This window comes from Trachemys scripta, chromosome 1 (assembly GCF_013100865.1).
Source record: "Trachemys scripta elegans isolate TJP31775 chromosome 1, CAS_Tse_1.0, whole genome shotgun sequence".
Classification (NCBI taxonomy): Eukaryota; Metazoa; Chordata; order Testudines; family Emydidae; genus Trachemys; species Trachemys scripta.
This window is the reverse complement of record NC_048298.1, coordinates 228,982,763-228,994,835: the sequence shown is the minus strand read 5'-3', so window position 1 is coordinate 228,994,835 and position 12,073 is coordinate 228,982,763. Positions and strand designations below refer to the sequence as shown.

At 41.7% G+C, this 12,073-nt stretch overlaps 1 protein-coding gene across 3 annotated transcripts in view; it reads right to left on the bottom strand.

The window, feature by feature from the left end:
* UBE3A (ubiquitin protein ligase E3A) overlaps positions 1-12,073 on the bottom strand; it is an 87,563-nt gene that overhangs the window by 39,861 nt on the left and 35,629 nt on the right. For all 3 annotated transcript variants that reach the window (XM_034757924.1, XM_034757926.1, XM_034757925.1), the window contains one exon: positions 10,609-10,653. In XM_034757924.1, the coding sequence (XP_034613815.1) occupies positions 10,609-10,653 (45 nt within the window). The remainder of the gene's footprint in view (positions 1-10,608; positions 10,654-12,073) is intronic.

Here is a 12,073-nt window from a genome sequence, read left to right as displayed (position 1 = left end):
GAGGCAGGAGTGTTCCATACTGCCTGCATCAGTTGAAGAATGGCCTCAGTAACAGGTAGAGCCACCTGAGGTTTTGAGAATGTCCAGGAGCTGATGTTGTGGGTCCTGCTCTTCCAACAGAATCCCCAGGTCTGCCGCTATCCTTTGGAGCAAGTCCTGATACTGGTGATGGTCATGCGGAGAGAGTGGGAGAGGAATAAGCGCCTTGCCCAGCAATGAAGCAACAGCGGTGGAGACTGGTGGAGCTGATGGTACCGATTAGATGTCCATCTCCTCCTCATAGACTGGCGGTGCCGCTGGGTGAACAGGAGACAGTTAATAAGCCGCCTGCAATGGTGCCTAGCATCTGCGATAGGGATCCCAGGGTGCCCAGTCTGGCCAAGAAGGGTCCTTAGGATGTGGTGGGCCCTGCAAGTAGCAGTACCAGGGCTCTGCTGCTGGATCATATGCTAGGGGGCAGGGCAGTCTGAGCCACAAGTCCAGAATTCAGTGGGACATTGGCAAAAACGAGGGTCTGGCTCCTAGAACTCTTCAGATTCTGAAGATGGATCCAGCAATAGGGGAAGACCACTGGTACCAGAGGGTTGCGATGCTGCAATGGGATGGGTTTCTCTGGCAGCAGTAGGAGAGGTTAGTCTGCTGGGGTGGAGATGACACTGGTGAGTGGAGGGGGTGGGGGGTCCAGAGAAGAGTGGTTATGGAAGGATCAGCTCCTCCATTGAGAAGAAAAGCTCAGAGTGTCGAGTCTGTGGTGTGCCTCTGGAAATGACAAAGTGCCCAGGTGGCATCCCTGGTGCCGGCCTATCCAGGAGGCACAGGGACAACGGTGGGATGGGCGACATCCTTGCCTACCAGAGCAGTTATCGGTACTGTCGGATCCCATTTGCATCTGGCCTTACCCTCCACACCGGGAGGCTTGGGCACTGGTCCGGTAAGATCCATGCGCAACATCTCACTTGGGAAGGAAATGCTGTGCTTAGGAGCAGTCTGCATTGGGAATCTGCTCTTATGCCCGTGAGAGTAGGGTTTTTTTTTACTCTTCTGTTGGGACTTGTCCTTTTTCTTTGGTACCAATGGATCCAGGACATGGGACATGCTCACAGGGACGCTCACCACTGGAGACGGACGCTGTATTATTAGTGGTTCTGGTCTCATGGTTTCCTCCATCAAGTACTTACGGAGGCAAAGCTCTTGAGCGTCCTTGGTTTGGGGTGGGAAGAACTTGCAGATGGAGCATCGAGCCGCAATGTGTGCCTTGTCAAGGCAGTAAAGGCATCCCTGGTGCTCATCGCTCAGAGAGTGAGCATGGGCAGGAGAAAATTTTTAAATCCTGGAATCCAGAGCATAGGCCCCATGGATGGGGATATTCCCCGAAGAGGGGAAGAACTACAACTTACTTACTATCTATCTCTAAAATAACAAAATACAACTATCTAAAATTATGTTCACTGAACAAAGAGTGGTCATTCTCAGAGCAAAACTAAGAGCATGAAGAAACAAGGGTTCCCACTCAGTGGTAAGAGGGAACTGGAGTGGTGTTGACCTGCATTACCTATTATACCCTTGGCTGGGAGCAGGAAGGAACGCACCGCACACATGCAGGTCAATGGACTCTGCTAAGATGTGTGAATACATATAGGGACCATCACTCACAGGGTTATTGCAAGTATAATGACAAAATCTGATAACGATGGAGGGGCAATATAAATACGTATTTGGTGATAGAGCAGCAATGAAATTATTAATGCTGACACTAAGGACTGATCTACACTATATCTGTACCAATTTAAACATACTTCTATTTTTCTATTTCTATTTTAACTACTTTTCTGTATCTAAACCCATATAGTTAAAATTGTGCAAAAAGTGTGTGGAAGGGACATAAACTAAAAAGAGAAAGAGGCTCTCTTATTCCAGAAGATGTGTCCACACGAGGAATTATACCAGTGCAACTAGAGTGGTACAAGAATACCAGTAAATTTCCGCATATAGACAAGCCCTAAGTCAAGCAGGACAGTAGAAATCCTATATAGACTCCGCTGAGTTTACAAGTGTTGTATATTAATATCTACAACTGTACACTGTTTGAATGAAACAGAATATCTCATAGGCAGAGTACTCCTGGCACGTCTAGTTTCTTCCAGGAGAGAGAGAGAGAGAGAGAGAGAGAATTTCCCCAAAATCACAGATATAATTTTGCTTTTAGAGACACCTCTACCCCAATATAACATGACCCGATATAACAGGAATATGATATCATGCGGTAAAGCAGTGCTCCGGGGGGGCAGGGCTGTGCACTCCGGCAGATCAAAGCAAGTTCGCTATAACACGGTTTCACCTATAACGCAGTAGGATTTTTTTGGCTCCCGAGGACAGCGTTATATCGAGATAGAGGCGTATTACAAAGAAATATCTGAAATTTTGGTTTTTATTTTAAATAAACTTTAACTTACACTGACTGTTTTTGTAGACTAATGGAAAATGCTTACAGACACCCCTTTATAAATATGCCATAATTCAATTACAATTAACCAAAAGTTCAGAGGTTTTTCCATTTTTATTAAGAACTAGCCTCATAAGTTTCTAACTGTCTGTTCAGTAGTATAATTTGGGTTGCAAGATCATAGTATACAGCATGTCCAAGGCTCATATGCAAATTGTGGAATAGATTATGGGGAATTATTTGTTTTATTGAACAATTCAAGAAGTTTCTCCATAATAAAAAGAGTATATACTTTAAATACATGATAGCACATGAATCTGCATTTCTCAAATAACTCAACACATGCACAGAAATGGTGAATAAGCTAAACATGTAAGCACAACACATACGTAACAAGGCACCAAGCAAATGAGAGATGCATAAACATTTTACCAGCTTTAGAAGAAATTTAAAACCATATCTCTGTCTACTGCTTTGTTTGAATAAGGAATTCCCAAGTTCTGTTATCTGGTGTTAGCCTAGGTTATTAACTTGTGCAAAAAAACCAACCTTTAAGTGTTCAATTTACATAACCACACATTTTTGAATGAAGCATAATAAGATTTTGTAGTAACTTAGCACAGTAACAGTATAGAGTATAGTCGGTATTTTTAAAAAAAGGATTACACATTATGTGCATGCTAACTTTTATACTTTTCTGCACAGAGCAGCATCACTATTTAGTGCCTTTAGAAAAACATATACATTAATGTTCACTGAAGTTTACGATCTCCTATACTAATTAATTCATTAGGAATTCAAAGTACCAAGGCAGCATTATGATTATCTAATTCCTTTCTTTAGCAAGCACAATGAAAAAAAATCAGCATTAGATTATTACGTCAACAGGCATCACATGGAAATTATGGAAGTAAAAGGAAAATAGTGCCCATTTTTTATATAGAAAATGGAAGAAAAATCATTTAAAATGTTGATGTTTTAATTTATGAATTACTGTTTCGTTTATTTTTTATGTAATAAAGGGCAAATAGGAGAGCTTGTAAGACAAAACTTTAAATCACTGATACAGCTGCAGTATTTTTATAATGTACTTCTGGAAACAACTGTACCTGAAATGAACAACTAGCAGCTAACACTGAAATTTATGTGGAAGTTTGGAAGCAGGCATTTAGGGGGATTTTTGTCCTCTTTTCCCCCCCTAGAAGTAGGGACTACAAAGTTAAGACAATGATAACTGCTAAGGCAGCACACTAGAAGTGTCCCAAGGAGGAGAGGAGACAAAGAAGATTGTCAGCTGTGGTATGTACATCTGATGGAAGCTACTTATGCATAAAACTGTTACCTGATAGAGCCTTCATGGCAGAAAAGATTCAAGGACTCGAGATGCAGCTGGAGATGATGACAGAATTCAGATGGGGATTTGATGATTTAATCCAAAGGAGAAGGTGGCACAAAACTAAATATTTGTTCATCAGGTGTCCACAAAAAGACCTGGAGGGTAGACTGCCAGAGGAGGTGGGTGATCAATGGAAGAATGTGACCATGAAGACAAGGTAGAGGAAAAGACCAGCTAGTGGAGGTGAAATAGAGTCGAAGGAGGAGAAGAAACAGGCAGATGGGATGTCGAGGAAGAAAAGAAGGGAAGCCAGTCCTTGCAGAGGAGAGAATGGAGATAGCCAAGGACTAGAGCCCAAGGAAAAATGATGATGATGTACAGGGGACTGCAGAAGAATGTGAGATTCATAACATCAGGGAGAGACATGTATGTGACCAGGGACTCCATACTAAGAAGAATTGACAGTCCTGTCACTAGACCTAATAGAGACAGAAGAGTTCGTTATCTGTCAGGAGCAAGGATACAAGATGTGGACATGAAGCTCAAAAGGATCCTGATGGGAGTAGGGGAAAAAATCCACCGACTGTGCTGCATGTTGGGATGAATGACTTTGCTTGATTCCCAATGGACTAGATCAAGGATAATTACAGTAGGGTTGGTAAGATGCTTAAAGACATGGAAGCTCAAATGATCTTCAGTCCCTACAGAAGGAGGGTGAAGATGTGGCAAGATAATGAAGATGAATAGATGGCTCAAGGACTGGTGCTCTGAGGAAGATTTTGGGATGATCGACCATGGGAAGGCATTCACAGAAAGAAGACTCTTCTCAACTGATGGACTCCATTTGTTTACCTGGGATACTAGCCTTCTGGAATCGAGACTGGAATGATTATTAGTTTTTATTGATGCTTTAAGAGATTACAAAATCAAAATAGGCTTCAAACTGCTGAAAGGTCTGTTCAGTTATTTAAAAACATTTCAAGTGTTTCCTCTCTCTGTTTTCTTCCTCCTTACCCTCTTCAGTTAATGAAATCTGCAGGAATGAGCACAAGACAGATAATCGGGAATGTCCTGAGTTCTAATCCTGACTGCCACTAGCTGAGTGGCCTAGATCAAGTCACCATAAACTTTGTCTCCATATGAAAAAGGGGATAATATTTGCCTATTAACATCATGGGCTTGTGAGGATTAGTCAGTCTGTATATTGTATATAGTTTTGTAAATATATAAAATATTAAGTATTATATCCTCTCTATCCCTCACCCTCCATGATTTTTTCCTAGGTTAAAAAGTCTTGTTCCCAGGGTAAATACAGAAACATTTTTCATGTGGTGTTTCAAAACTGAATTGGGCCAGTGGTGGTTAGAATTCTCCCAAAGCAAACAAATAATGTAGACAATTACAGAAAAATCAGTCTTATATTTGTTATTTTCTAAAAATTTCTATCCTATTGAATTATCATGTCCAGGTCAGCTTATAGGAGCACTAGGCCATGTGGGAAACTGCACAGATGTTGCGTGCCTCCAAAACACCTATATGTGCTCTTTTTGAACACCTCAGCCAACTGCCTAAATTGCCCCTTATGTTCTTGTGACAAAGTGGGATATGTTTGTATCAAATTATACACTCTATTTCGTATTATGCATTGAACTTGTATTCTACACTTGCCCCAAGGCAAGCCTACTGAATTGCATTCCAGACAGCAGCCCTGCCCAGGAGATGTTTGCACCACCTCATTGAAGGACTATCACCGAAAAGTCATCAAGCTACTGGATTTGATGGTCTCTAAGCTGCTGGCCAACTCCCATGGAACAATGTTTTTTCTATAGAGGGGGCCCACCGGGGATGCATATACAATTGAGGCAGGGGGCTGGAGAGTTCCAGTGGAGTGCATGGCAAGAAGACAGGCTATTTAAGGCCAAGGGTGGGAGGGAGCAACCACAGCCAACTGTAAGGACTTGCTGAAGAGAGGGCAACAGGGACTTTGTTGAGTCTGAACAGTGACCAACCTCTGACTCACAAAAGGGAAAGCTCAGACATGGGGAGGGTGTGCTTTGTAATTTTTGTTGTTTTCAGAAATCTGTAACTTTAATACTTTTAAGAGTAGACTTTCTGTGCTAAAGAAATACTTTTGCTAAGCTTACATTCCTTGCTTTCCTGCTATATTGTCCCATAGGCATTAAAGTAGAAGCCCAGTTGTCCACAGCCTAGGTAGAGCTTTGGGAAAGTGTATGTAAGCAAATGGGTGCTAGGGAGACAAAGCACTGGTTTCAAGGTCTGGGGAGTCTGCATAGAAGAGTCTCACATGCCAATGAAGGACTCTGACAAGAGGTCTCAAAGTATGCTTGTCAGATCCAGAGCTAAACAGTTACTAGACTCTGCCAAGACCCAGGTGATGCATGTGGGACCCAGCAGTTAGGTACATTTGCAACAGACTGGTGTCCATACAGAGAGGATACTGGGCCAGGTTTTAATAGTCCTACAGTCAGATCTTTTTGAAAGCAGGAAGCAGAAACTCCCAAATAAAAAACAACTAAAAACACACAAAGAAAGACTGACCTATAATAAATTACATAACCCTCCAGAGTGTATATGGAGCAGGATTGGTGAGTGGTAAACCAATGATGTATTGTAAATTTGCTTTATATTCATGTGTGTATTTCATGCAGTGTGCCAGGTATATTCATATTTATTTTTGTACATCTGTATTTTAAACTTGAAGTTTTCCACTGTAAATTTATTCTTGCAACTTCACAGCAAGATGTTAAATTATGCAATACATTTTCAAAGAACAAGAATTGCAGGTAAGTAATTTGCTTTCTCCAAAAGATGTTCATCGCACTAAACTCCCATTCTTGGAAACCCAAAGGCTCAAGGCCTGTCTCCAAACTACACCAAGGACTAATATGGAAATATGAAAACAAACAACTGTTTTAAAATAGGGAACTAATATACTTCCAACAATGAAAAATTGAGGATTAAATGCCAGAGACAGTCCCAGAATGAGAGTAAAGAGCTATTTCCAAACAAATACCCACTGGAGGGAGTGGGGAGCAGAGTTTAAGCACCCTTAAATGGGGAACAGGCACTGTAACATAGATAATCCAGTAATGAATTCCTACTCAGATGACCACTTTGGGTAACAATGCTTCATAAAGGTGGTGGCCCTGCAAGTAACCTGTGCAGCAACACGTTTTAGGCTGGCAGCTGAAGCAGCTCAGTCCTGAAGAGAGTCTTGACATGACCTTCAAGCTTCTCTGGCTGTGGCACTGAGAACAATAGGCACTTAGTGGAGGATTACTGAAGTTGCTACCAGATATCAAGAGCTGTAATGGCTCTGAGTTGGGAAGCTGAATTGTGCTTTCCTGATGAACAGAGCATGACATTTCAAAGAAATCAGTCGCTCCCTCAATGCACTGATTTCCTTTGAATGCATGTGTTGCCTGGGCAGTGTGTGGAATTTCTAGTACAGCCTGGTGACAGTGAAACATAGGATTGTGCAGGACTCTGATGCTGAAGTATTGCTGTAGATATAGCCTCTCTTTAGACCTGCAAGAAAGGAACTGATGCCAATGCAGAGTCTTTGCATTAAATTTGCGTATTTGATTCAGAGGCCATGGCCAGAGTGTTGAGCTATGTGTTGGATTTACTTGCATTTTTGGATGGCTATTGGCCACTCTCAGGATTGAAGGCACAGGGTGACATCTGAAAGCAGATGATATAAAATAAAAAATATATATATGGAGATATACCTATCTCCTAGAACTGGAAGGGACCCCGAAAGATCATCGAGTCCAGCCCTCTGCCTTCATTAGGAGGACCAAGTACTGATTTTGCCCCAGATCCCTAGGTGGCCCCCTCAAGGATTGAACACTCAACCCTGGGTTTAGCAGGCCAATGCTGAAACCACTGAGCTATCCCTTTCCAATATGTAAGGCCACACAGTCCTTGACCAGACAAGTAGTAGTCATGCCTCTCTGTAAAGGACATATGTTTGGGCATATTTTTGGAAGCTGCTGGAGTCTTCCTTCCTCCATTCTTTCAAAAGCGATAATACAATAGAAATGCAGCATCAAAGAAACAACTATGCACTAAGCACAACCACAAGAAAAGCTGTAGTGATGGAAACAGGAGGGCTCAAAACCCTTAGTGTTTCAAAGTCTTGACACCGGAAAGAATAAGGAGAGAGATGGGGGGGGGGGGCACAGAAAACAAAATGTCTCGTCAACACACCAGGACACCTGCCTTGAAAGGTTGGGAGAGGCATCAGTGGAGATCCTATGTAGTGTGAGAATCAGGACAATAGCCTGGAGGTACTGAAGAGGCAGGCAATTAGATCTTGCCGCCCCAAATTAAGCAGGAACAGGCTTTGAAAGTGAGACTAATCAAAGGAGGAAATTAGAAAGGGATATTGTATGAACGTAGTAAGGGGGTAGGTAGTAAGGGGGTAGGAAGGATGAGACAACTCAGCTAAGATAGCAGGGACAAACCAGGCACTTGAATGAGGTCTGTGAAAAGAACATTTATGACAAAAACTTGACAAGTATGAGTCAATTAAGTTGTACCGTGGAAGTATGGAGCTAGAAGTGGGAATCCAATGAAACCGAAATGTTTGGAGAAATTAAAGTTATTATGGGGACAAGAGCCCTTTTGCACTGGAGAGAGGGGAGGAGGAAATCCAAGAGAAGAGACTCAAAAATGTTTTTTTTTTTTTTTAAATGTCAATTCTTGCTGTTTGGCAGTCACATGAAGAGGGGAAAATATCAAACAAATAAAATGTAAGTTTTCCTGGTTTAGCTGAAGTGAATTAAAAGCATTTGGCCATCCGTGATGCTGGCACAAAGCTTTAACAGAGTCTAGGATCCGAGTAGAGAAATTATAGTAAACTAAAGTAAATCAATCTGCATAGTCACAGTGCAATTAGCAAAACTGAAAAGTGATTATGAAAATCCCTGCATTCTAACTGGTTGACAGACTTTACTAGCTGGAGTACATGGCCTGAATACTGTAGTTATTGTTCTAACTGTACAATGATTATGCAGATCAGACATCCAGAATCAGAGTGCCAGGAACTGAATAACTAAAACAAAATGTACCATTTTGCGTATTAAGAGCAACTGTGACTGGCAGACTGCAGAAATGCTGAAGTTGGTGATACATAACCATATGGTTTCTTAGTTATGTAGTTCCAGGTTCTTCATTTCTGCAAGTGTAATATCCATAATCATTGTATAGTTATTGCTCAAAAATATGCAGATCCTCATAATCTGACTGGCTAACAATCATTTTTAGCCCAAGAGCAGAGATCTGAATAATCAGAGTGATTCCAATCACTGTCTCATTAGCTCACGTAACAAAATTTAGTCTGTGTGTAAAACAAACATAGCAGCCTCAGATTCTCATTCCTTTCAGCTCCAAGTTCTACATTGAAAAAAATCTCAGAAAAACACAAAAATGGGGCTGCCAAACTGTTGAAAGGAAAACAGTTTTAACTCATTTCCCTTCCTATGCACGATAGGTATTTTACAGCAGCTGAGCATCTTGCAGTCTTTAACGCATTTATCCTGACAATATGAAGCAGAGAGACTGTCCAATGTGACAGGAAGCCTGTGGCAGAGAAGGAATTGAATTTAAACCTAACTCCTAGACTATTGCCCTAACCACTGAGTCATCCTTCCTCTATTGAATTCTTTTGGACCATCTCTCTTCATGTCGTCAGCTAGGCTCTTATATCTACAGTATTTGTGTGTTTCTTTTTGTATTTTGGAGTTTTTCTTCCCAACTGTAGGAGAATTTAAAGAAGTCCTGCTGAGAAGTGCCTTGCTGACCTGTAGAAAAGGAAGGTCCAAAAGAATTCATTTACTTTTCAATAGTTTTATAGCCCTTTTTAAATTTCTTTTTCGTTTTGAAGTATGAATGAGCATTTCTGCATAACTTGACCATGCTTCCAGTTAACCTGAAAATAATCACACCCTAGGCCAATAAAGACAGCATCCCTGGATTCTACTCAACTCTTACAAACAGAAATAAGGGTAGCAATATTGCAATTCCCCCTAAAATAACCTTGTGATCCCCATGCAACTTCCTTTTGGTCAGGTCCTCCAATTTGAGAAATACTAGTCTCCCACTGTGAAATCTATAGAGTATAGGGTACAAGCACCCAAAACACCAGATTTCACAGTCCGTGACACGTTTTTCATAGCTGTGAATTTGGTGGGGCCCTAAGTATAATTTAGAGAGATAAGGTGGGCGAGAGAATATCTTTTATGGGACCACCTTCCGTTGGGTGAAGGAGAAACTTGAGCTCAATAGAGCTCTTCTTCAGGAGTATAATTTGACATGCTATAAGGTCTAAGTGCAGGGTTGTAAATTTCAGATACTGTATTATGCTACCATCTGCTGGTTGGTACTAAATGAAACTTCTAAAAAAAATGTTATTTCAGTGAGAATTACATTTCTAGACTGAGAACCAAATACTACTCTTTTAGAGAAATACACTAATTAGACATAGGCCTTGTAGAGACAAAGTGGGTCAGGTATTATCTTTTATCGGACCAACTTCTGTTGGAGAGAGAGAGAGAAGCTTTCGAGCTACACAGAGGTAAAGATATTACCTCCTCGCCCATCTTGTCTCTTTAATATCCTGGGAGCAACTCAACTACAACAACAGTGCACAGGTCTTACAAGGAGAAAGCCAAAGGATTTTCTTGTTTGTTTTTAAATGTACACTTAAAGGTTTATTTTTGCAAAAAGCTGCTGTTGCATTTAGCCCAGAGGAGCTTTAAACATAATACACAAAACCCATCTAATTACTGCTTAATGTACTTACATTCGGCTAGTTTCAATGTTTTCAGAGTGAGGTTCTCCTGGTGATCTGCAAGATGCAGGAAAGAAATGTTAAGCATCATTCTTTATTCTAAGATATTAAAACATGCTGGATAGGAAAATCAGAAAAAGAAATGTTATCTATATTGCTAGGTCTATAACAGTATTTCTCCAACTGGGGTCGCCGCTTGTGTAGGGAAAGCCCCTGGCGGGCCGGGACGGTTTGTTTACCTCCCCGTCCACAGGTCCGGCAGATCGCAGTTCCCATTGGCCGCAGTTCGCCACTGCAGGCCAATGGGGGCTGCTGGAAGCGGTGGCCAGTAAGTCCCTTGGCCCACACCGCTTCCAGCAGGTCCCATTGGCCTGGAGCAGTGAACTGCAGCCAGTGGGAGCCACGATCGGCCGGACCTGTGGACGGGACAGGTAAACAAACCAGCCTGGCCCGCCAGGGGCTTTCCCTACACAAGTGGCGACCCCAGTTTGAGAAACACTGGTCTATAATGTTTATATTACTGTTAAACAGTATAAACAAGCAACTGAAATATGACTTGCTTATTCATTTTTATTAGTTTAGTTAAACTCTGGGGGAAAACATGCTTTATGTCATGACAAAGGCCGAGAATAAGATTAAGACAGGAATGATTCTCTAGTGAGAAAGGCAATGTTTTCAAGGCTCATATGACAGGAAAGTATAATAGATTTTTGTTGGTCATTTTCCCCTTCTAGGTTTCACAGTCAACTATGGGCCAAATCATCACAGCAAGTTCTGTAGTATAAGGTGCACTGAAGTTCCTTTATCACCAAAAAAACAGCTCTGTACCAAATTGACTGATCTTGCATATGGTTGAGCCTTGTGTGGCAAGAGAGAGAAAAGTTCAACAGAAGCAAAGCGTGAAGCACCCAACACCTGAAGTAGCTGAACAGATTCTAGTCACCTCTCCCTCACAATGCTGTGTTCATGAACTGCAGCCTTACACTTGCTGTAATCCCACAGAGCTGTTGGTGGTGAGAGACCAGGGCTGGGGGGGGGGAGGGGTGTTACATGTATTTTTCTGCTCTTCCTTCCCAGCTTAAATAGATTGACGTTTTGGAAGGTGAACATCCCCAGCATGCCCCCCAGACATCATCACCCTCTTCTTATAGTTAAGCCAGCCCAGCCCATTCAGGTCACTTCCACCCCAGTGGGGGGAAGGGAGAAACATTGCCTCAGCTAAAATCATTCTCTGGTACCAAAATCATTGTGTCAGCTATGAGAATTATCAACTCTCACAGCTGTTCCTGGGAGGGTGGGAATCAGCCTTTCCCAGATGAGAAGACGACTCTGCGATTGCATTATATAGCTTATCAGACACAGGATTTAGTCCTAAATGCTTAGCTAATTACCATTATAGACAATGTTCCTGAGTAATTGAGATTTTTTTTTCTGAAGAAAAGTTTTAACATGAAACACACAAGTGAATTTTTAGTTA